The following is a 23,772-nucleotide window of genomic DNA, read 5'->3' as shown; positions in this document are numbered from 1 at the left end:
AGTGATCATCGGGCTCTTGGTCACATCCCTGACCAAGGCTCTTCTCCCCCGATTGCTCAGTTTGGCCGGGCGGACAGTTCTAGGAAGAGTCTTGATGGTTCCAAACTAATTCCACTTAAGAAATGGAGGCCACTGTGTTCTTGGGTACCTTCAATGCTGCAGAAATGTTTTTGCTACCCTTCCCCAGATCTGTGCCTCTACACAGTCCTGTCTCAAAGCTCTATGGACAATTCCTTCGACCTCATTACTTGGTTTTTGCGCTGACATGCTCTGTCAACTTTGGGACCTTATATAGACAGGTGTGTGTCTTTCCAAATCATGTCCAATCAATTAAATTTACCACAGGTAGACTCCAATCAAGTTGTAGAAACATATCAAGGATGATCAATGGAAACAGGATGCACCTGGGCTCAATTTTGAGTCTCATAGCAAAGGGTCTGAATACTTACGTAAATACGGTATTTCTGTTTTAGTCAAAAATTTCTAAAAACCTGTTTTTACTTTGTCATTATGGTGTATTGTGTGTTGATTGCTGAGGATCATTTAAAAAAAAAAAAAACTATTTTAGAGTAAGGCTGTAACGTAGCAAAAATGTGGAAAAAGTCAAGGGGTCTGAATACTTTCTGAAGGCAGCCATCCTTCTTCTCACTGGGATGGAGCCTGACTCAGGCCTGACTTGGGCAGGAGCTCATTGGAACTGAGTACCGTTACCTCAAATGTTCTGCTGCTTGAGTTCCTGCACCTCTTATAGAATTATTAGCTCAAAAGTATTGCAGAGTTCCTGCACCTAAATACAAACAGCACCGGCACTCAAAAATAAGCACGGCACCTATTTCAGTCCAAGTCAAGCGACGTAGAGTGAAAACAAACATAGTATTTTCCTATTTTCTTCATCCTTCCACATCATTCCATCTATGGAGTCGTATCGTCTGTGGCTGGTTAGAGACTGAAGTACGCCCTGGGATCCGGAAATACTTGTTGATCCCTTGATTATCTCCCAACTCCTTTTCCGTCTCTGTCTGTCTTCTCTTCAACACAGCCTGAGGAATATTGGTTGATATAGAACTGGAAAATGGTGAAAATGAGTTCCAACACCTTTGATTTTCAAGTTACACAGAGTGGCAGCCGATTATAATGACAGTTGAATATGATGTCCTCAGTTTAACAGTGATTTCAGTAAAGGCCTTTGCACATGATGTCTACCCCCCCAAACCCAGTTCCTGCCTAGCAGCCTAGCAGTAATAGTTATCAGCCTGACCTCCTATACTTTACCCCTACACTACAAAACACACACTCGTGCGTTCACATTTTACACACACATACGCACGCATGTACGCACGCAAGCACACACACATACGCGGATGGACACGCAAGAACGCACGCACTTACATGGACACACACACATGAGCTCTCCTAATTATATCAAGAGTCCCACTAGCCCTGTAGGTCAGCTGTAGAAGGCTGGTTGAGAGGCTGGTTGTGTGCTGTGTTGTAGTATTAACGGATCAGATCCACATTACCAGCCTCCCTGACAGTGGCTGAAGAGAGGACATGTGACTTCCTGTGTTATTATGCCAGGTTTTAGGTCAATAGTTCCTATTTTAGACAATTCAATAAAGAAACTGAAAGAAAAGGTTGAACAGTCATACATTTGTGCGTTCAGTTGTTGTCTATAAGTGTCATGGAATTCTGAACCAAATCCTGCTTAGTTTTCTGTCATTAGATAATTAGTGAAACCTTCTATTGTATATCCCACTGTCAAACAGCATGTTTCAGTTTGAATGTCAGGACATCATTTGTACTAGGGAAGTTGTGTACACAGTATATCTGTCCACAGTATATCTGTCCACATTCCCATGTTGTTTTGAGATCCTCCCTATTGCGTAGTGTGTTCTCTGGCAGACAGTTATTAAAGGGCAGACTGACTCCCACAGTTTGTTTGGGTTCCGTAAAAATTAGATGCTTGCTAAATTGGGCCTGGAGTAGGGCTATCATGTCTAATGTGTCTGTCTGTGTGGATGACATGTTTTTCTGTCTGCTTGTCTGTCTGTATCCCATGTCGTCTGTCTTTGTTGACCCTCACTCCTGCTGATGTTTAGTTGCATTGTGATATTTCTGCAGTACTTCTGTTTAGAATGAAATGGTATTTTAAAAATGCCACGTGTGCACTCTGTCACACCTCACTGAGGGGAGTAAGAGGATCCTCTTTCATATCTCTCTGCTGGCTCTCCCTCTCCCTCTCCCTCTCCCTCTCCCTCTCCCTCTCCCTCTCCCTCTCTCTCTCTCTCGCTCCTCCCTCTCTCTCTCTCTTTTCTTCTCTCTCTCTTTCCCCTCTCCTATCTTTCTTTATCCATCTCCTTTTTCAATCTCTCTCTCTTTTCTTCTCTCTCTCTCTTTCTCTCCCTCTCTCTTTCCTCTCCCCTATCTTTCTTTCGCTCTCCTTTTTTCTCTCTCTCTCCTCTCCTCTCTCCCCACTCCCTTTTGTCCCCCTGTCCTTTTATCTACCTTCATATTGTCTATTATAGCTGGATTGAATTGAAAGGGCACTCTCCCTGCTATATCCTGTGGCTCAGTGACATATACTTGGCCACAAGGGACTTTCTTCCTCCACCGCTACTGTTTATCACACCATGGTAGAACAGATTGCCATTCTAGTTCTATGGTGTCGCTTCCTCCCCCACTGTAATACAGTACGACCGTCTAGAACGAGGTGCATTGGATTGAGAGGGAGAAGAGACATGTATTCCTGTTCTTTTGATGGAGGGGTGCATTGTGTGTAGGGTTAGGCTTTATCTCTTGTCTAGTGTATATGATGTGTCTTCTGCTCACGTAAACCATCACACACACGCAACACACACACACACACACACACACACACACACACACACACACACACACACACACACACACACACACACACACTCTCTCCCTCGCTTCTCTCCCTTTCTATCTCTCTCGTTCTCTGTCTGTCTCTCTCTCACGCCACTCCTCTCTCCGTTCCCCCTGTAGGCTTCACCAGCCTGTTATGTTTTAGAGCACCATTTGTTCAAAGTCTGCCTGGAATCTCAATGCGGATAGCAGGCAGGCGGGCAGGGAAGCCTCCACTCTGCTCTGCCCGCCTTTTTAAATGCACCATATGTTTACAGAACTGTGGCCACAATAGTATAGTCACTCCATTCTCATTTTGCCTGCAACTGTATCAGCCAAAAAAAGACCTGTTTCAATAGCGGGGTTATTATAGCTGAAAGGGGTCGTTACTGTGCTATTAATGGTTTGGTCTGGTACTGTGAATGTGTGTACAGACTGTGATACTGAGACCAAACATCTGTACAGTCGATGTGGCTGACCTGGGCATTGTAGCCTACAGAATTTTTTAGATTCAGAGTGTTTAATAGTCACATGTACATTCGCTCATCATTTTGGTCCTCCCACAGATACAGAGCTAGTCGTGTTTGATGTATCAGGCCTCAACCACATCCCAAGCCCTATTAAACCCTAACTCACCACACCTATTTCTCTCCATTCACCCTCCAAGCCACACATAAAATAAAGCTGCCTCCCATAGACCTCAGAGAGCTCCGGCTGTGTGCAGTTGTCACAGAGAACACAGACCCACCACAGTGACAAATTGCTGCAGTGTATAGTATATGAGCAACCCAACAGGTTCAGGGAGTGGAGACATTAATCTTGGAGGGGGTTTAATCTGTGCTCGTGCTCGCAGTCACAGCTATTACCTCAAACATACAGGCCTTCCCTTTCCCCAGGGAGAGGGAGGGCTACAGTAGGCGGCCATTTTGGCTCCCCAAGTGCTCGTCACGCTCTGTTCGCTGCTCTAATGGTCCAATAAGGTGTATTTGACCTCCGTGACTCCACCCCTCAACGCACTGTAATCAGACAGAGATCAATGGAAGGTCGTATATCATCTGGGTGTGTGTGTGTGTGTGTGTGTGTGTGTGTGTGTGTGTGTGTGTGTGTGTGTGTGTGTGTGTGTGTGTGTGTGTGTGTGTGTGTGTGTGTGTGTGTGTGTGTGTGTGTGTGTGTGTGTGTGTGTGTGTGTGTGTGTGTGTGTGTGCCCTGCTTTAGAGGTGGTTTATGTCCCACGGATGTTGAGCTGCGTTTATGTCTCATCATTTATTCAACATTCCTCCACTTGTAGGTATCATTACTATCAATCCATCCAGGTTGCAGAACATTCTGGATTGTGTGTGAAATCCCAGAAGCATCTCTGGGATTAGTGCCATGGGAGTTAGGGGATTGGTTGGGGCAGGGGTGGGTGGCGATGTGGCGTTATCATGGGATAGGGATTTTAGAAGGTCAGTGTGTTTCTTTCTCCACATCATTATAATTCTCTCTCTCATCACTCTATCGGTCTATGGTCGTTCCATATGATTTCAATCACTTTCTGACCGCACCCCTTTGTGGCCGTGGTAGAAGAAATAGTCAGACTTTTTTTTAACCTAAATGCCAAAACATTCCGGAGATTTTTTGTAAAAAAATAAATATTTAACCTTTATTTAAGTAGATAGAGGTGCCTTAAGTTGAACCATTTTGCATACCCCACCCTACCATGAGACATCCACGTATTCATCACTGGAAAAGATAGACGTGTAGATTAGGAACTAGCTAAATTGCAGTGGTCTGAAGGGAAAGGTCCATTCTATGAATTATGTTTCTATGAGTGAAATGACACCCACCATGTATTCAACCGATGGCAGGCACGGCACCAACAATGTGATGATGCACCAACATCAGATGATGTAAATTGTAAAATAGGGTCTAAGATATAACATATGCGAAAATGAGACAAATCTGTTTTTAGATAATTGACGATAAAGGTTATAAAATGGCAATTCTTTATATATATTTGGTTTCTTTAAGAAACAATGAAATAGTTTGACAGCCTTGTTTGAAAGATTTTAAATGATATCAAACTCCACCGTTTATCTTCACCAGTGATGAAGACGTGGATGTCTCATGGTAGGGTGGGGTATGCAAAATGGGTCAACTTTGAACACCTTTCTCCTGATTGTTTTGGTATTCAGGTTCAAAAAGTCACTTTCTCACCACTTCTACCATGGGCAAACATGTTGACATTGCCATAAATCACTTAAGTATTTTAGATGGCACGCAAATAATGTTTGGAAAATTTGTACTCAGGTAATGAAAGCTTGTGTGACAAGAAGTATTTCAATATCTACAGCTGAGCAAGATTTGTTTTGCTTCAAGTCGCTAACCTTTTAGCCGCTAAGCATTCAGCCTACTGTCAGAGCAGCAGTTTATGCAAACAGACCCAGTCTGACAATATATCCTTCTATGCTGTCTGGGTTTGATGTGAATGAGATGAAACGTCTCTGTAATGAGGATGCCTGGAAGGAGGGGTTTCAAACGAGTTTATGGGCAAATACTGGAATGGAAGCAGGCTTGTCTGGGAAGTCTTTACAATGTCTGTCATTTCGACAAGGTTATAGTGAAATAATACAGTATAATTCATCACTGATAGCAAAGATTCTTCCTCCTGATGCCCAGTCTTGTCTTGGCTGCCAACACAGGAATCCCATAATATACTGCTGCCTACACAGGCATCCCATATAATGCTGGCTGCGACAAAGCCTGTTAAAAAAGCAAAAAAACAAACGTAAGGAAAATGATCAGTGAGAACAGTCAAGTCACAGTCTGAAACACAACTAGGTTGATGGACTGATGGGAGTGGAGGGGGTATACCAGGATACAGGGGCGTTATGCAGCCCAGAAATATGAGGGGCCACAAAATCTACCAGCTCTCACAGTCTCACGTCAGAATTAGACGTTCATTCATGTTTCTAAAACATCAAATTTCAAAGTTGTTCCAAACGTCAAATTTCAAAGTGTTTAAGGTTAAGTTTAGGCATTAACTCCAAATTCTTAAGGTTAAGCATTAACTCTGAATGGTTAAGGTAAGGGTAAAGGTTTTTGATATGGTTAAAATTAAAATATCAAAACCAACATTCTAACGCTGGATTCCCTGGGCAAGAATCAGAGGCAGATGCTTACGCTCATCCACCATCCCCGTCCACAAGGCCCTAGCAAAACCCAAACCTACTTGAAGGTAACAGTGCTCACTGTTGCCCCTAGTAGCCGGTTTCTACGTCATCTCCCGACGTCCTCAGACATGGATGAAGTTGAATACTAACTTGTATCACCGGTGACCTGACTGCACAAAGTACGTGAGGATAGATGGGGGTTGCCCTGAAACGGCTTTTTATTGCAGGCTTGAGACAATAATAATTATGCTTAATTCTGTCAAAAACATGTATATTTTTCTGCCTATCTAAGCATACCTCTTGAGCTGTCTGTATCCTCCTGTCTGGTAGTTATTTTTTTTAAATTAACTAAATTTGCTTCTCTGCTTCACTTTGGGTAAAAGATTGAAAGGAATGTGAGTGTAACGGTCGTCGTAGTCGTTCTCCTCCTAAGGCGAGGAGGAGCATGGATCGGACCAACACGCAGCGAGGTATGTAGACATAATGAATTTAATAACAAGACGAAACACGAAGAGCACTTGAACAATTTACAAAACAACAAACAATGTTAAACACACCTGAACATGAGAACTACAATATAACGAAGAACGCACGAACAGGAAAAACGAATGAACGAACGAGACAGTACCGTGTGGTGCAACAAAACACAGACACAGCAACAATCACCCACAAACAAACAGTGAGAACAGCCTACCTTAATATGGTTCTCAATCAGAGGAAACGTCAAACACCTGCCTCTAATTGAGAACCATATCAGGCAACACATTAACCCAACATAGAAACACATAACATAGACTACCCACCCAGCTCACGTCCTGACCAACTAAACAAAGTAAAACAAAGGAAAAACAGGTCAGGAACGTGACAGTGAGTCTTATTCAGTACATTTAGTTATTGCTTGCTTTTCTAAAGCAGGGGTCTTCAACCTTTTCTTGACCAGGGAACCCCCGCCCAGCCAAACCGGCAACCCAGGGACCCCATCATATGTTAGAAAAACATGTTTTTCCAAGTCTTGTCATATCACCCAGTGAATGATAATGGCAAGGAGAAGTAATCAACATTTTAAAATTAATAGATTTGGTAGATAGTTTTTCATTATTTTGACTTCCCCACATTATAATTGGAAGAAGTGTAAACTCTAACATAGCCTATTAGCTGGAAAGGTAACTCAAACTAGGGCTTTGACGATTATGGAATTTTGGGTAATGATTCCTTGTCATGCAAATGAGAACAGTTATTGGCATTTTTGTTGAACAATTTTTGAGCTTGTAATGCATCATAATGCATATTTGAAAATGAGTCACGACATGCCTAATAAATACAACACAGCTCCAGGGACACCCCGGACTCAAAAACAAATGGTTTTGACCGCTTAGAACTTTTGAATATGAAGCTTCTCCCAACCATGCCGTTCTGCTCGTAAAATTATTAGCAGCTTTACCCACTTCATGTAAAAATGTAAAACTGCTATTGGGTAAACTACACTATATATATAAAAGTATGTGGACAACCTTTCAAATTAGTGTATTCGGCTATTTCAGCCACACCAGTTGCTGGCAGGTGTAAAAAAAAAAATTGAGCACACAGCCATGCAATCTCTATAGACAAACATTGGCAGTACCATTATAGTATGCCACCTTTCCAACAAGTCAGTTCATCACAAGTCAGCTCTTCATGACTGTCTTGGTGTGTTTGGACCGTTCTAGTTTGTTGTTGATGTGGACACCAAGGAACTTGAAGCGCTCAACCTGCTCCACCACAGCCCCGTTGATGAGAATGGGGGCGTGCTCGGTCCTCCTTTTCCTGTAGTCCACAATCATCTCCTTAGTCTTGGTTAAGTTGAGGGATAGGTTGTTATTGTGGCACCACCTGGCCAGGTCTCTGACTTCCTCCCTATAGACTGTCTCGTCGTTGTCGGTGATCAGGCCTACCGCTGTTGTGTTGTCTGCAAACTTAATGATGATGTTGGAGTTGTGCCTGGCCATGCAGTCGTGGGTGAACAGGGAGTAGAGGAGGGGATTGAGCACGCACCCCTGGGAGGCTCCAGTGTTGAGGATCAGCGTGGCAGATGTGTTAATACCTACCCTCACGACCTGGGGGGGCGGCCCGTCAGGAAGTCCAGGATCCAGTTGCAGAGGCTTCATCTGACCACTTTTTTATAGACCAAGTCACTGGTGCTTCCTCCTTAAATTTTTGCTTGTAAGCCGAAATCAGGAGGATAGAGTTGTGGTCGGATTTACCAAATGGAGGGCGAGGGAGAGCTTGTACGCATCTCTGTGTGTGGAGTACAGGTGAACCAAATTTTTTTTCCCTCTGGTTGCACATTTAACATGTTGATAGAAATTAGGTAGAACTGATTTAAGTTTCCCTGCATTAAAGTCTCCGGCCACTAGGAGCGCCGCCTCTGGGTGAGTGGTTTCCTGTTTGCTTATTTCCTTATACAGCTGACTGAGTGCGGTCTTGGTGCCAGCATCTGTCTGTGCTGGTAAATAAACAGCCATGAAAAGTATAGCTGAAAACTCTCTAGGCAAGTAGTGTAGTAGTGCAATTAAGTAGTGCAATTTATCACAATATACTCTACAACAGGCGAGCAAAATCTAGAGACTTCCTTAGATTTCGTGCACCAGCTGTTGTTTACAAATATTCCCAGACCGTCCCCCCTCGTCTTACCGGAGTGTGCTGTTCTATCTTGCCGGTGCAGCGTCATATCCCGCTAGCTGAATATCCATGTCGTCATTCAGCCACGATTCCGTGAAACATAGGATATTACAGTTTTCGATGTTCCGTTGGTAGGATATTCGTGATCGTACCTCGTCCAATGATTGCACGTTGGTGAGTAATATTGACGGTAACGGCAGCTTTCCCACTCGCCGTCGGTGGATCCTAATGAGGCATCCCGCTCGGTGTCCTCTGTGCCTGCGTCTCTTCCTCTTGCAAATAACTGGGATGTTGGCCTTGTCGGGTGTTTGGAGTATGTCCTGTGCGTCCTGCTTGTTGAAGAAAACATCTTTGTCTCTTGAGTGATGACACCGCTTCATGAATCTGTGCTTGGTGGATGCCAGGAAATCACTACCTGCCCGAATGCATAGTCGCAATTGCAAAGTTTGGTGAAGGAGGAATAATGGTCTGGAACTGTTTTTCATGGTTTGGGTAAGGCCCCTGATTTTCAGTGAAGGGAAATCTTAACGCTACAGCATACCATGACATTCTACACGATTCTGTGCTTTCAACTTTGTGGCAACAGTTTTGGAAGGCTCTTTCCTGTTTCAGCATGCCCTCATGCACAAAGCGAGGTCCATACAGAAATGGTTTGTCGAGGTTGCTGTGGAAGAACTTGACTGGCCTGCACAGAGCCCTGACCTCAACCCCATCAAACACCTTTGGGATGAATTGGAACGCTGACTACGAGCCAGACCTAATCGCCCAACATCAGTGCCCGACCTCACTAATGCTCTTGTGGCTGAATGGAAGCAAGTCCCTGCAGCAATGTTCCAACATCTAGTGGAAGGCCTTTCCAGAAGAGTGGAGGCTGTTTTAGCAGCACAGGGGGGACCAACTCCATATTTATGCCCATTATTTTGGAATCAGATGTTCTATGAGCAGTGTCCACATACTTTTGGTCATGTAATATATGTGTTCTTGAATATAAAGTTGAATCCCCTCTTCTCTTAAAATGAACCATTAATATGATTATGAAGTTTATTATACGATAATTGTGCCAGCCCTACTCCAAACACAAGTTTGCTAATGGCAGCAGTTTTGCTGGTTAAACAAAGTTTAGCAATGTGTTAATGTCCAAGTCAAGAAAGCTTGCCAGCAGCTAACCTTTTTTACAAGAAGCACTTGTGCGCCTAAGTTAAAAGATTTAGGAGCACAATATGTAGGAGAACAATAAGGAGGTAACAGCTGTTTTCTTTGTAGTAAAGGCACAAGCATGACGATCATGAATCTGCCCTCAGTGTATTCTCGATGTCGCTCAGGGGCTGCGGTACAGTGAAGTAGTCATTGCAACAATTATCATCTGGGTGATTTGTTTCTAGGCGCGCTGGTGTTCCTCAATAAAAATGTCAGATCTCACAGCAAAATATTTGGGCGGATATGCGAGTAAAATGGATGCAGTGTAGAGCCCTGAGCCAGCGTATTCGCGGGTGCTTTTTCAAAGCCTACTGTCAGATACTCCAGTGAGTGTAATTGGCTCCAATGAACGTAATTTGCTCAAAATTAGCATTTGAGAAATAAAATTGACATAAAACAAATGAGATACTGTAACTTTCTACTGTAGGTTTGTAATTCAAAATTATTTTTGTCCTATTGTTGCTAGTAATATTCATAAAAACATTTAAATTAAACAGAGAAGTGGCAATTGGCTCTTTCTTTCTCTCTCTCTCTCTTTCTCTCTCTCTCTCTCTCACACACACACACACACAATCACTCTCCACGATTGACACGGCTTTGTCATTTCCATCCAATCTCCTTGACTTCCTAGTGACAGATGTCACCAATTTCAATTAACCCCCCCCCGTCCATCCCCTCACCTCACAGACAGTCGCTGGGGGCTAAAGTGTGTGTTTCTGTGTGTGTCCGTGTCAGTGTGTTTCAGTCATGTCTGCGTTACATTTCAGACAATTTTATTTGCTAACTTTGCAGCTTCTCTTGCCAGTGGCAACTCACTACATGACACTTGCAATTTTACAGTCCTGACTAGGGGAAGCCATTACTATAATTGGTGGTGGGGTTTAGGGCATGACAGAGTCCGGACAGGGACTAGAACCCATGACCTATAGACCTGAAGGAGCTCTGTTCTTTATCCATTATCCATTATCCATTATCCTCAGCTATCAGAGGGAGTCCTCGCTCACTCTTTTTAAATAGTATGTGTGTTTGAGTGTGTTTGAGTGTATATGTGTGAGTGTGCGCGCATTAGTGTGTGTGTGTGTGTACAGAGAGAAAAGGATGTGACAGATGCGGTTTCATACAGAGAAGGCTTGGTCACCTTGGACGAGCAGAGAAGTGATGGCAAAGTGCCGACTCCATTTAGCCACGTCCTATAAGGGAAACATGGAGCAAAGTCATGCCACACACACATCATGCCAAATAGTGCCCCAGGTCGAGCCATTACACACCGACCTATTACCCTGGTGTACCACACTGACAGGACAGGGAGGTACAAGGGCAAAGTTACCCAGCATGGCCTGCTAAACCTCACAGAAGTTGTTGATTTCAACGCACAGAGTTATTATAATTCCAAACCAATCCACTGTTTAATTGCTGTATAACTGATGCCTGTTAATACAGTACACTTTCTTTAATCGACTGGTTTAGCAGTTTTCCCACAGTTTTCCCGAACAGCTGCACTGTAGAGTTCACTGTCTGTGATGCTTATTAATCCACAGTATGGATTGAAGGGTGAATCAATGCTCTACAGTAGCTGCAGGCTGCACGCTCACATCCATTGACTCATGGATGAATATTCATGTCATTCAGTTTGGTTGACACAGACAGCAGGGACGGGACATCATTTAGGGCTGAGAGGGACGACTCTTCTCATGGCAACCAGCCATCCAGTCCTGCACCTCTCTGGGGGCTTCTGAGAGGATGGGGGAGAGAGGTGAGATGGAGGGAGAGGTGTGTGTGTAAGAGAGAGGTAGAGGTGAGAGAGAGAGATGGAGGGAGGGAGAGGTATGTGTAAGGGAGGGAGAGAGAGAGAGAAAATTAGAAACAAGGTGAGAGTGAGAGAAAACGGTAGGAATCGTATGAGAGAAGAAATGCAGTGATAGGAAGAGAGAGAGGACGAGACAGGGATATGGACAGTAGAGAAGCGAAAGGTAAGGAAGAGGAGGGAGTGATAGAAAGAGAGAGGAAGAGCAGAGTGATTGAAGTCAGGGTAGTCAGGGGCTACTTCTGCTCTGCTTGTCCCAGTGTTCATCTGCAGCTGAGACTCATGGGAGAGGGAGTTAGTGTGGGACTGCCTCTAGGGCCAAACACACGGAGCTCGCTCTATCACTGTCTGTCTGCATCACACACACACACACACACACACACACACACACACACACACACACACACACACACACACACACACACACACACACACACACACACACACACACACACACACACACACACACACACACACACACACACACCCTGAGCTGCTCAGTAGAGTAAACCTAAACTGTGATAATCTCTTCTGAATATTAGCACTGCTATATCTCTCTCTCTCTCTCTCTCTCTCCATCTATTCCTCTCTCCATCTATTCCTCTCTCAGTGATACATCAGTCAGGGCTAGCTATGCGCTCATCGCTGAAGAGGGAGGGGAGGGAGTATTTTTCATTAAAGTAGTTCGATGTGGAGCCTCGTGCCCTCGTGCTACGCTGCCCTGAGGGTACCCTCTCTCTCTCTCTCTCTCTCTCTCTCTCTCTCTCTCTCTCTCTCTCTCTCTCTCTGTCTCTCTCTCTGTCTCTCTCTCTCTCTCTCTCTGTCTCTCTCTCTGTCTCTCTCTCTCTCTCTCGCTCTCTCTCGCTCTATATATATTTCTCGCTCGCTCTCTCTCTCTATATATATATTTCTCACTCCCCCCCCCTCTCTCACTCTCTCACGGTTAGCGGGCTAAGTTGGTCAGTGCAGCAATGTGAGCCAGGCTGTCCCCCGGTCACGCAGACCCAGACGTACACGTGCAACACTACTGCCAGCCACACACACTCCTCTCCAGCGGCCAGGAAGTAGTGAGTGTTCTCTATGCTGAAAATTGTGATTCGGTAATAATGCTAGCCCACATACAAGAGATCAGGATGATTATCTATGCAGGGAAAACTTACAGCTCACACACCAACACGCTTTCTCTCTTTTCTGGCCACTCTTTCACTCACACACACACACGCACGCACGCACGCACGCACGCACGCACACACACACACACACACACACACACACACACACACACACACACACAATTGCTTTAAGGACAAACTCAATATTTTCAAGTGTTGTGTACGTAGATACAGAGTGGGAGGAGAGTGTCATTCAAGGTAAACAAAGCACCCACACAGAGAGAGTTTAACAGTATGATTGACAGGTGAAGAGACAATCGGAAACCTTTGAAAGGATATATTTGTTCAAGGTTGGATATCCTTTGTTCTAATCTCAGGGGGATTCTAGCAATGGCTAATACAGCAAAAGCAATCACTGTCGCTGAGCAGACAAGGATTGGCTAAGTACAGCAGAGACTAGAGGAAGAGAAGGCCTGTCTGGATGTCTTATCATTCAGTATCAAACAACATCTTGGCAGAGGCCTAGTTCTGTCCCATATAACTACCTCCATTTACTGTTCCATTATCACAGAAGTTGTACCAGAAATACTATCATTCTCTTCAATGTGCCTCAATGGTTACCACTTACTCAAAAAGCGCTGTAAGTCTGAAAACAAGAAGGTACTCTGATATTATCATTGATATTCTAGGTTTCGTTTTTCCCTATCGGCCCCCAGATGCCAGTTTGACTAACATCTTGTGGGATCTTTCATATACTGCCTGCCCCCTCCATCCTTTTATAAACGGGACGCAAAGAGCAATCTGGCCCAGCCTTTTACAGGCTCACATAAATAAAGGCCACTCGATACCTGGAGTAGTGCCAGTCTGCCATGGACTGTCTGAGTCTACAGCAGGCAGGCAGATAGTAGTACAGTCAGTCACTGTGGGTTACACTGACCCCCAGAGGACAGGACTGGTACTGCATAATCATAAAAGACGTCATAGGGCAGGGATCATCAACTAGATTCAGCCGTGGGCCGATTTGTTCTTGAACGGATGGTTTGGGTGGCGGAACATAATTACAAATAATTTGTAGACTGCAAATTGACCGCAAGAAGCCCAAACATATATAATATTTGACTAAAACATCATAATTTCAATACTTTTTTGTATACGATCACGTGTTTCTCAGTTATGCGTGGGAATACTTGGGAACAGATTTTCCAAATTAAAATCACTTGGAGTGGATTTCCTTTTGTTTTTACAGTCTTTCATGTCCAATAATGAAAAGGCACATTTTTGGCTCAGAAAACTTGGAGGCTAAAGAAAACCAGCTGGCCCGCGGGCCACCAGTTGGGGAACCCTGTCATAGGGGATAGCTGCTCCTATATGCACTGTCATTGACATTATCATTGACATTCAATTTCATTCACTTGTTAATTGATGGCTAAAGTAAAAACACTGATTAAAGCATCTGGATGTAAATGACGATAATAAAATGGTAGTTTATGACGTTAGATTAAAACGCTATAGATAAACTATGATTGGTGTGTATGTTCCCTGGCCGTATAGGGTACCGTGTGAGTTTTGGTGCTTGTCCTTTAGGTTCAGAGAAGAAAAGGTAGATTGTGTAGAATCATTTTACACAAAGTTTTCTTCATCCTTACAGACTGCTGAAGTGGAAAAGACAGTAGAATATAGTCCTAAAATACTACTCAGCTCTAGGCGTTGAATATGTATATTTTTAATAGCCGAGTGATGTGCCGAATCCGTTTCTCCTGATCGCCTGAGGGGGTCTGAACACTCTGTGTTCTCTCATTATGCCCGGCTCCCTGTCTCCAGGGTGATTTGTCACCACGGAGACTCTCGGCGTGGCAACAGCTGTTTGTAGAGCAGGGATGTGTTGATGAGGTTCAACAGACAGACAGGAGAATATTTATAGCTGCATCTACATGGCAGGTACCTACAGTCAGGAAGAGAGGGCAAGGAGTGTTTGTGTGTGTGTGTGTGTGTGTGTGTGTGTGTGTGTGTGTGTGTGTGTGTGTGTGTGTGTGTGTGTGTGTGTGTGTGTGTGTGTGTGTGTGTGTGTGTGTGTGTGTGTGTGTGTGTGTGTGTGTGTGTGTGTGTGTGTGTGTGTGTGCATGTGTGTCTGTTTGTGCGTGTGTCTGTGTCTGTTTGTGTAACAGCAAGTATACCTTCATAACTTCATAATAGCCCATCCATATATTAAGTCTCTGTGTAAACGTATAAACTTACCCTAACCCCATACTCATTCTCACTATGAAAGATGTAAAGATCAGCTATCGAGATAATGTGTGTTTATAGTTTATTCCCATGGCCATCTCTTTTAGTAATCTCTCTTTGTTAAAGCAATGTTTCTAGTCAGTGCACAAACTGGAGCGGAGTTCCATCAGAGGCTTAGGTACAGAGACTGTGACCGGGGAAGAATTGGCGTAAGGTTTTGGGTGAGGTTGGGGTGAGGGTAGGGTGAGGCCCAAAGGCCGCTGATCACTGACATGCTGCCATGGGGTTTTCTCCTTTCTCTGTCATGCCAGTTTGTCTCAGTGAGAGGTGCATGTTCCTACTAGGCTGTGAGTAACGATGATAGGTTGGAACTCCGCTGCAGCTCAACTGTAACTCAACCAAATGAAATAGCACACCCTTTCATCAGACTTCTTGATTGTGTGGTAACCATTTGTTTTGTTTTGTGGCCTGTATCATTGTATTTATATTCATGTAGGGTATGTTGTTATATAACGTCTCCCTCTCTCTCTTTCTCTCTCTCCTCTCTCTACCTCAGCGGTGATAGTACCAGATGGAAGTGGAGAGAAGGCCGGTCTGGGTCTGGGTGATGATCTAGGCAGTGATGAAGACCTGTATGAAGAGTTCCGCAGCTCCGGACATCGCTGTGGACACCCAGGGGGAGGTGGAGAACAACTGGCCATAAATGAGGTAGACTTTTGTTTTGTCTGCCTGCCTATCTGTCTCTCTCTCTCTCTCTCTCTCTCTCTCTCTCTCTCTCTCTCTCTCTCTCTCTCTCTCTCTCTATTCGCTGTCTGACTTGCTGCATTGCACACAAATAAACACGTGTACGCACACACGCAGGCGTGCGCGCACACACACACAACACAGGTATTACATAATGTGTTAGAAACATTCATTCAATAGTCAACATGGATGGAGGTATAAAGGTATGACGAGCAATGGGACCCAGTCTTAGCACGGTGATGAAAATGGCCTCTGTGGTAGGAGAGAGAAGAGAGAGGGGCTGTAAACCCAGGAGAGAGCAGGGAATGCTGGGTTAGGGTCTTGTTGCTGTGGTTACCCGTTCAGGGCTGTGATATATGACACCATAGAAATACGATCTCTAGAACAGCTCAGGATAAGGTCCGGTTTCCCACTCACAGATTAAGTCTAGGGCTGGACTACAAAGTATGGTTAATGGAGAACCTCCATGGAAATAGCTTTATAGTCCAGGATTAAAATGAATCTGTGTCCGGGAGTATAATGTCCAGAGAAATATGCACGTTAATGAATAATTTCTCATCATGTTGGAAGATCTACTCCACACATTACAAGCTGAACATTTTAGTGGCCCACTCTTTGACAGTGGCAAGAATTTTTTTATGTTTTACAGTTAATTGTGTGCAACATTTGTGTGCAACATTTGCCATGCGATGTAGAGAAAATGTTGCAGATTGAAAGCAAGTTTCCTGCAATTCTACTCATTTTGCTATGGGGTGGAGAGAAGATTTTGCAATTGTATAACTCATTTCATGCAATTCTACTCATTTTGCCATGGGGCGGATAGTAAAATGAGCTGTTTTGACACATGCGTCGAATACAACTGGACTTTACAATGAAATGCTTGCATACGAGCTCTTCCCAACAAAGCAGAGTATAAAAAATGAAATAGTATCACAAGAGGAATAAAATAAAATACATAAGAATGAAGCTATATATAGGGAGTACCAGTACCAGATCAATATGCAGAGGTACGAGGTAGATCTGTACATGAAGGATAAAGTGACTAGGCATCAGGATAGATAATAATAAGAGTAAAATAAAGAACAGAGTAGCAGCAGCAAATGATGAGTGTAATAGTGTGTGTGTAATGTGTAATATGTACAGTGCCTTCAGAAAGTATTCACACACCTTGACTTTTTCCACATGTTGTGTTACAGCCTGCGTTTAAAATTTATTCGATTTAGATTTTTTTTCACTGGCCTACACACAATACCCCATAATGTCAAAGTGGAAATGTGTTTTTAGACATTTTTACAAATTAATTATAAATGAAAAGCTGAAATGTATTGAATCAATACGTTTTCAACCCCTTTGTTATGGCACGCCTAAATAAGTTCAGGAGTAAACATTTCCTTAACAAGTCAAATAATAAGTTGCATGGACTCACTCTGTGTGCAATAATAGTGTTTAACATGATTGTTAAATGACTACCTCATCTCTGTACACTACACATACAGTTATCTGGTCTAGCAGTGAATTTCAAACACAGATTCAACAACAAAGACCAGAGAGGTTTTCCAATGTCTTGAAAATAAGGCCACCTATTGGTAGATGGGTATAAAAATAAATCCCTATGAGCATTGTGCAGTTATTAATTACACTTTGGATGGTGTATCAATACACCCAGTCACTACAAAGATACAGACGTTCTTCCTAACTCAGTTGCCGGAGAGGAAGGAAACCACTCAGGGATTTCACCATGAGGCCAATGGTAACTTTAAAACTGTTACAGAGTTTAATGGCTGGGAGAAAAGTGAGGATGGATCAACAACATTGTAGTTACTCCACAATACCAACCTAATTGATAGAGTGGAAAGAAGGAAGCCTGTATAGAATGCATCCTATTTTCCACAAGGCACTAAAGTAATACTGCAAAAAATGTGGCAAAGCAATTGACTTTATGTCCTTTATAAAAAGTGTTATGTTTGGGGCAAATACAATACAACACATTACTGAGTACCACTCACCATATTTTCAAGCATAGTGGTGGCTGCATCATGTTATGGGTATGCTTGTAGTCATTAAGAACTGGGGAGTTTTTCAGGATAAAATAAATGGAATTGAACTAAGCACAGGCAAAATCCTACAGGAAAACCTGGTTCTGTCTGCTTTCTATCAGACACTGGGAGATGAATTCACCTTTCAGCAGGACAATAATCTAAAACACAAGGCCAAATCTACACTGAATTTTCTTACCAAGAAGACAGTGAATGTTCCTGAGTGGCTGAGATGTTGCACGATCCTGGTGTGGTGAAAGCCCTTTGAGACTTACCCAGAAAGACTCACGGCTGTAATCAGGGGTGTGAATAGTTTTGTAAATGAGATATTTCAGTATTTCCTTTTCAATACCTTTGCAAATATTTCTTAAAACATGTTTTCACTTTGTTATTATGGGGTATTGTGTTTATTTAATCAATTTTGAATTCAGGCTGTAACACAACAAAATGTGGAATAGGTCAAGGGGTATGAATACTTTCTTAAGGCCCTGTATGTATTATAGGTCTTGACGGGTCCAACAAATTGGGGATCTGTTGGGGGCAGTATCCTTATTAGAGTGGGTCTAGGGTGTCTGGGATGATGGTGTTGATGTGTGTCATGACCTGCCTTTGAAAGAACTTTATATTTACAGATGTGAATGCTACAGGGTGATGGTAATTTGGTCAGTTTGAAACATGTTGAGATTACAGACTGGGACAAGGATAGATTGAAAATGTCTGTGAAGACACCTGCCTTCGCATGCTTTAGGAAACGCTCCCTGGTATTCCATCTGGCCTGATCGCTTTGTGATTGTTAACCTGTTTAAACGTTTTGCTCATATCGGCTTCGGAGAGCGAGATCACACATTCATCCGGGAAAAACAGGGGATTTCACGCAAGGCACATTGTTACAAGCTAACATAAAAGGTATTTAGCTCGTTTGGGAGTTCTGTATTGCTGGGCAGCTCACGGCTGGGTTTCCCTTTGTAATCCGTTATCATCTGCAAGCCCTGCCACATACGACGAGCGTCGGAGCCGGTGTAATACGATTCCACCTTCCTCCTATAGAATGACTAACAAAATCAATGGTGGCCCCCCAGTGGGTAATTCGACCATGATAACAAGTTCAGATAGCTAGCCGCTAGTGCTGAGCGATTAACCTGAATGTCGGTTATTTTTTGTTTTTTAATCACCTAATTGACCGACATAGGTTCAATTATTTTAATTTCATTTTTATTTTAAAAAATGATGTGAGCTCAATGTGCACATCTAGAGAGAAATCAAATCCAGCCTGAACTGTGCGATTTAGTAAGGAGTTGCAGTTTCCAACATGGCCAATATTCTACGTAGTTTAGTGCATAAAACGTGGTCATTAACTACAATGACCATAATCCATTGCGCATCTACTTGTCCGGTCTGTGTCTGCTACGGAAGAGACAGAAGATTGCGCTATCTTGAGGGGATATAGAGAGCAGTTGTTGCTTCATGAGGTATCTCTACCTGAAAATGCAGGATCAAAGTGATTGATAGTTGGTATTCAGCAGTACTAAAAGTATGCCTTATTTACTTAGAAGATTTTATCAGACAGCATAGGCAACAGCTCTATAGAGATGATGACCTGGAATGAAATCATAAAATCATAAAATAACACAAATATAATATACACAACAACCTGAAATATTTGAGTAAAGTAATGTGATGGTTAATAAGTGATCAGCAGTAATGGACAGTCACTACCATCATGGGACTTGTTTTGTTTTATTCTGTGTTGTTACAGCATTCAGCCCACATATTGCATTTCATGTTAAAAAACAAAAACAAAATAAAAAAACATGATCATTTTTTCATAATCGAACCGAAACCGAACCGACCTCAAAAAGCACTAATTGCTCAAACTAATTTAGCAATCCCCCAAAAATTATCTGACATGGGCTTATTGACTGACTATCAGTGACTGAGAAAAACTGATGATATTTAGAAATTGCATCTTGTGTATTCCACTATTCTAACTCGCAACAGTACATTGAGACCCAGACTGAGTTCCTAAAATAAATACAAATAAAAGGCCTTCCATGTAGTAGACTGTCTAAATTAGAGTCGGAGTGAGGTGGCCTTGCTCATCATATTCTGTTCAGTTGAGTGGATACGGGCGGCTGCAGTAAATACTGTCTGTTTGGCTACACCTGGGTATCCAGGTCAGAGAGAGAGAAGAGAAAGAGAGAGAGAGAGAATAGAGAGAAAGGGACCGGGGGAGGGGGGAGAGAGTTGGAGAATCCAATAATTTCATCAGGTCAGTGATTGAATGTTAATTAATTGGCTAAAATAGCAGTATGATAATCCTGTATAATAATCCGATGCATTAATCCCGTTCTCTCCTGTTTTAATCAGACATATTAAGTCTGTGAGTGACGGGCCAGCCATCAGCTGATGAGGCTAATAAATTCTAGGCAGCTCACACTCACACTCACACGCGCACACACACACACAGCCCACATACCCCCTCCCTCACACACAGTCTATTATTCTGCATCCTCCTGCTCCCTCCTTCCCCTCCTCCCTCTCCCCATCCCCCACCCTCCCTGGGGTTGCTAAGGCCCTCCTCATCCACTCTGGTATCCAGGATACGGAGACACACTCAGCCGCCTGATTGGCTGCTCGCGGTAGGAAGGTAAAAAAAAAGAAAGAAAGAAAAAAAAACTGCGATCCAGGGAGTTGGATGGATGGTTGTGCTAGTGTAGCTTCAGGCAGACCCCAGCACCATTTTAGCTTCAGAGTACACTTAAAAGGGAGCGCAAGAGAGGGAGGGAGAGAGAAAGAGAGAGGGAGATAAAGGGAAAAGAGCTGCCATGTTAGAGGAGCACAAATAGCTGTGTGGACGTAACCCAGATACGGGACGAGGAACGACAGAAGAGGACGGAGGACAAGAAAAACTAAAGGAGGTGGAGGGGAAATGAGGATTGTATTAAGAAAGATGCAGCATCATCTCTACCTCACATCCTGACAAGACGAAGAAATAGCGAAGACGGCGAGAGGAAGAGAGAGAGAGGGAGAGAGAGAGAGGGAGAGAGAGGACGTGGAAAACAGGGAGGGAGAGAGAAGAGGGGAGTGCTCAGACACAGGCAGCAAGGCGTCGCAGTGAAGCGGAACGAGGGGAGCCTGGCGGAGAGAAGAGGAAGAGAGAGGCGGAGGACAGGCCGGCTGGCTAGTGAAGGAGGAGAAGAAGAGGGGGAGAGAGACGGACAGGGGGGGAGGGGTGAGGGCCCTGCCGGGGCCTACGTGATGGCTCGCGGTGGTGGCGCTCACCGCGCCCGGCAGCGTTTGGGCTACCTCAACACATTGCTGCGCTGCAACCTCCACCCAGAGACTCAGAAGGTGGTGGTTTTCATGATCATGATGCTGCTCGTCATCATCAACGTAGTGCTCATGTTCCTCCTGGCCTTCTAGTAGAGAGACACACACCCCGACGTCACACACACACACACACACGCCACGTATCATCGATCAAGGAAGACTGAGAGGAGGAAGGAGGAAGCGAGAGGGAGGATTCCCTGGTGGAGAGTTGGGGGTACAGCTGTGGATGGGAGTCCAGGATAAAAGGACGAGACCACAGGTAAAGCCGAGCAATGGATGAGCTAGACTGGGTAGAGTGTAGGACCACTATGCTGCTGCTTAGCCCAGAGAGTGTGTCGGATGGGTTAGCTAGCTTGCACCATGGGAGTTGTTGACAAACCGTGGACGGTAGCAAATATTCTGTCTTGTACATTTTGAAAATGTTGGTCTGTAGTTCAGTGTTTTTCTATGCCTGTGTTGTGAATGTGTGAGAAGAAGAACCGGTTGTGTTTGTTATTTGTATATGTTTGTGTTATTTATGTGTCTGAACATAATCCGTTTCTCTGTTGTTGGGTCTAATTCTTAACAATACGGTGTTGTACGTTGAGAAGGTGTGAGTTATTGCTTGAATGATAATTGGTCCTGTGTGAATTTACAGAATGTGTTTTGTATAGGCCACTGTTTAGCACCAGTTATGTGCTAAACATGAGATCTCTATGAGATATATGTAGGTTACAATGTTTAGCATGTACAGTTGAAGTCGGAAGTTTACATACACTTAGGTTGGAGTCATTAAAACTTGTTTTTCAACCATGCCACAAATGCCTTGTTAACAAACTATAGTTTTGGCAAGTCAGTTAGGACATCTACTTTGTGCATGACACAAGTAATTTTTCAAACAATTGTTTACAGACAGATTATTTCACTTATAATTCACTGTATCACAATTCCAGTGGGTCAGAAGTTTACATACACTAAGTTGACTATGCCTTTAAATAGCTTGGGAAATTCCAGAAAATGATGTCATGGCTTTAGAAGCGTCTGATAGGCTAATTGACATCATTTGAGTCAATTGGAGGTGTACCTGTCGATGTATTTCAAGGCCTACCTTCAAACTCAATGCATCTTTGCTTGACATCATGGGAAAATCAAAAGAAATCAGCCAAGACCTCAGAAAACAATTGTAGACCTCCACAAGTCTGGTTCATCCTTGGGAGCAATTTCCAAATGCCTGAAGGTACCATGTTCATCTGTACAAACAAATGTACGCAAGTACAAAGACCATGAGACCACGTAGCCGTCATACCACTCAGGAAGGAGACGCATTCTGTCTCCTAGAAATGAACGTACTTTGGTGCGAAAAGTGAAAATAAGTTCCAGAACACCAGCATAGGACCTTGTGAAGATGTTGGAGGAAACAGGTACAAAATCTATATCCACATTTAAACGAGTCCTATATCGACATAACCTGAAAGGCCGCTCAGCAAGGAAGAAGCCACTGCTCCAAAACCGCCATAAAAAAGCCAGACTACAGTTTGCAACTGCACATGGGGACAAAGATTGTACTTTTTGGAGAAATGTCCTCTGGTCTGATGAAATAAAAATATAACTGTTTGGCCATAATGACCATCGTTATGTTTGGAGGAAAAAGGGGGAGGCTTGCAAGCCGAAGAACACCATCCCAACCGTGAAGCATGGGGGTGGCAGCATCATGTCGTAGGGGGTGATTTACTGCAGGAAGGACTGGTGTACTAAACAAAATAGATGGCATCATGAGGATGGAAAATTATGTGGATATACTGAAGGAACATCTCAAGACATCAGTCAGGGAGTTAAAGCTTGGTCGCAAATGGGTCTTCCAAATTGACAATGACCCCAAGCATACTTCCAAAGTTGTGGCAAAAGGGCTTAAGGACAACAAAGTCAAGGTATTGGAGTGGCCATCACAAAGCCCTGACCTCAATCCTATAGAAAATTTGTGGGCAGAACAGAAAAGGCGTGTGCGAGAAAGGAGGCCTACAGACCTGACTCAGTTACACCAGCTCTGTCAGGAGGAATGGCCCAAAATTCACCCAACTTATTGTGGGAAGCTTGTGGAAGGCTACCCGAAATGTTTGACCGAAGTTAAACAATTTAAAGGCAATGCTACCAAATACTAATTGAGTGTATGTAAACTTCTGACCCACTGGGAATGTGATGAAAGAAATAAAAGCTGAAATAAATCAATCTCTCTGCTATTATTCTGACATTTCACATTCTTAAAATAAAGCGGTGATCCTAACTGACCTAAGACAGGGAATTTTTACTTGGAATAAATGTCAAGAATTGTGAAAAACGGAGTTTAAATGTATTTGGCTAAGGTGTATGTTAACTTCCGACTTCAACTGTATATTATCGTCATACAGTGGAAGGAAGCATGTGGATGATCCATGTGGTTGTGTCAGATGTGTGTGTTTACCGCTCGGCTGCTCTCGCTAGGGTTCAGCTGCACAGAGCGAGGGGGATCAGCTGTGTGTGTGTGTGTGTGTGTGTGTGTGTGTGTGTGTGTGTGTGTGTGTGTGTGTGTGTGTGTGTGTGTGTGTGTGAGTGTGAGTGTGTGTGTGGAGCATTAGGGCCTTGGAGCGTTGCAGCTCAAGACACAGAGAGGCTGGTTTATAACGGAAGCAGGG

The 23,772-nt window shown here is 43.6% G+C and overlaps 1 protein-coding gene across 6 annotated transcripts in view; it reads left to right on the top strand.

Moving 5' to 3' along the window:
- LOC129822923 (rho guanine nucleotide exchange factor 4-like) overlaps positions 1-23,772 on the top strand; it is a 160,414-nt gene that overhangs the window by 128,411 nt on the left and 8,231 nt on the right. For 5 of the 6 annotated variants that reach the window (XM_055881475.1, XM_055881472.1, XM_055881474.1 and 2 more), the window contains one exon: positions 15,571-15,722. In XM_055881475.1, the coding sequence (XP_055737450.1) occupies positions 15,571-15,722 (152 nt within the window). Of the gene's footprint in view, positions 1-15,570; positions 15,723-20,461; positions 21,384-23,772 lie in introns of those variants that run through there. The other variant, XM_055881477.1, reaches the window with a different exon arrangement.

The sequence above is a fragment of the Salvelinus fontinalis genome, chromosome 25, assembly GCF_029448725.1.
Source record: "Salvelinus fontinalis isolate EN_2023a chromosome 25, ASM2944872v1, whole genome shotgun sequence".
In the NCBI taxonomy this organism is placed as follows: domain Eukaryota; kingdom Metazoa; phylum Chordata; class Actinopteri; order Salmoniformes; family Salmonidae; genus Salvelinus; species Salvelinus fontinalis.
The sequence above is the reverse complement of the archived record's forward strand: the minus strand, read 5'-3'. Positions and strand labels throughout refer to the sequence as shown.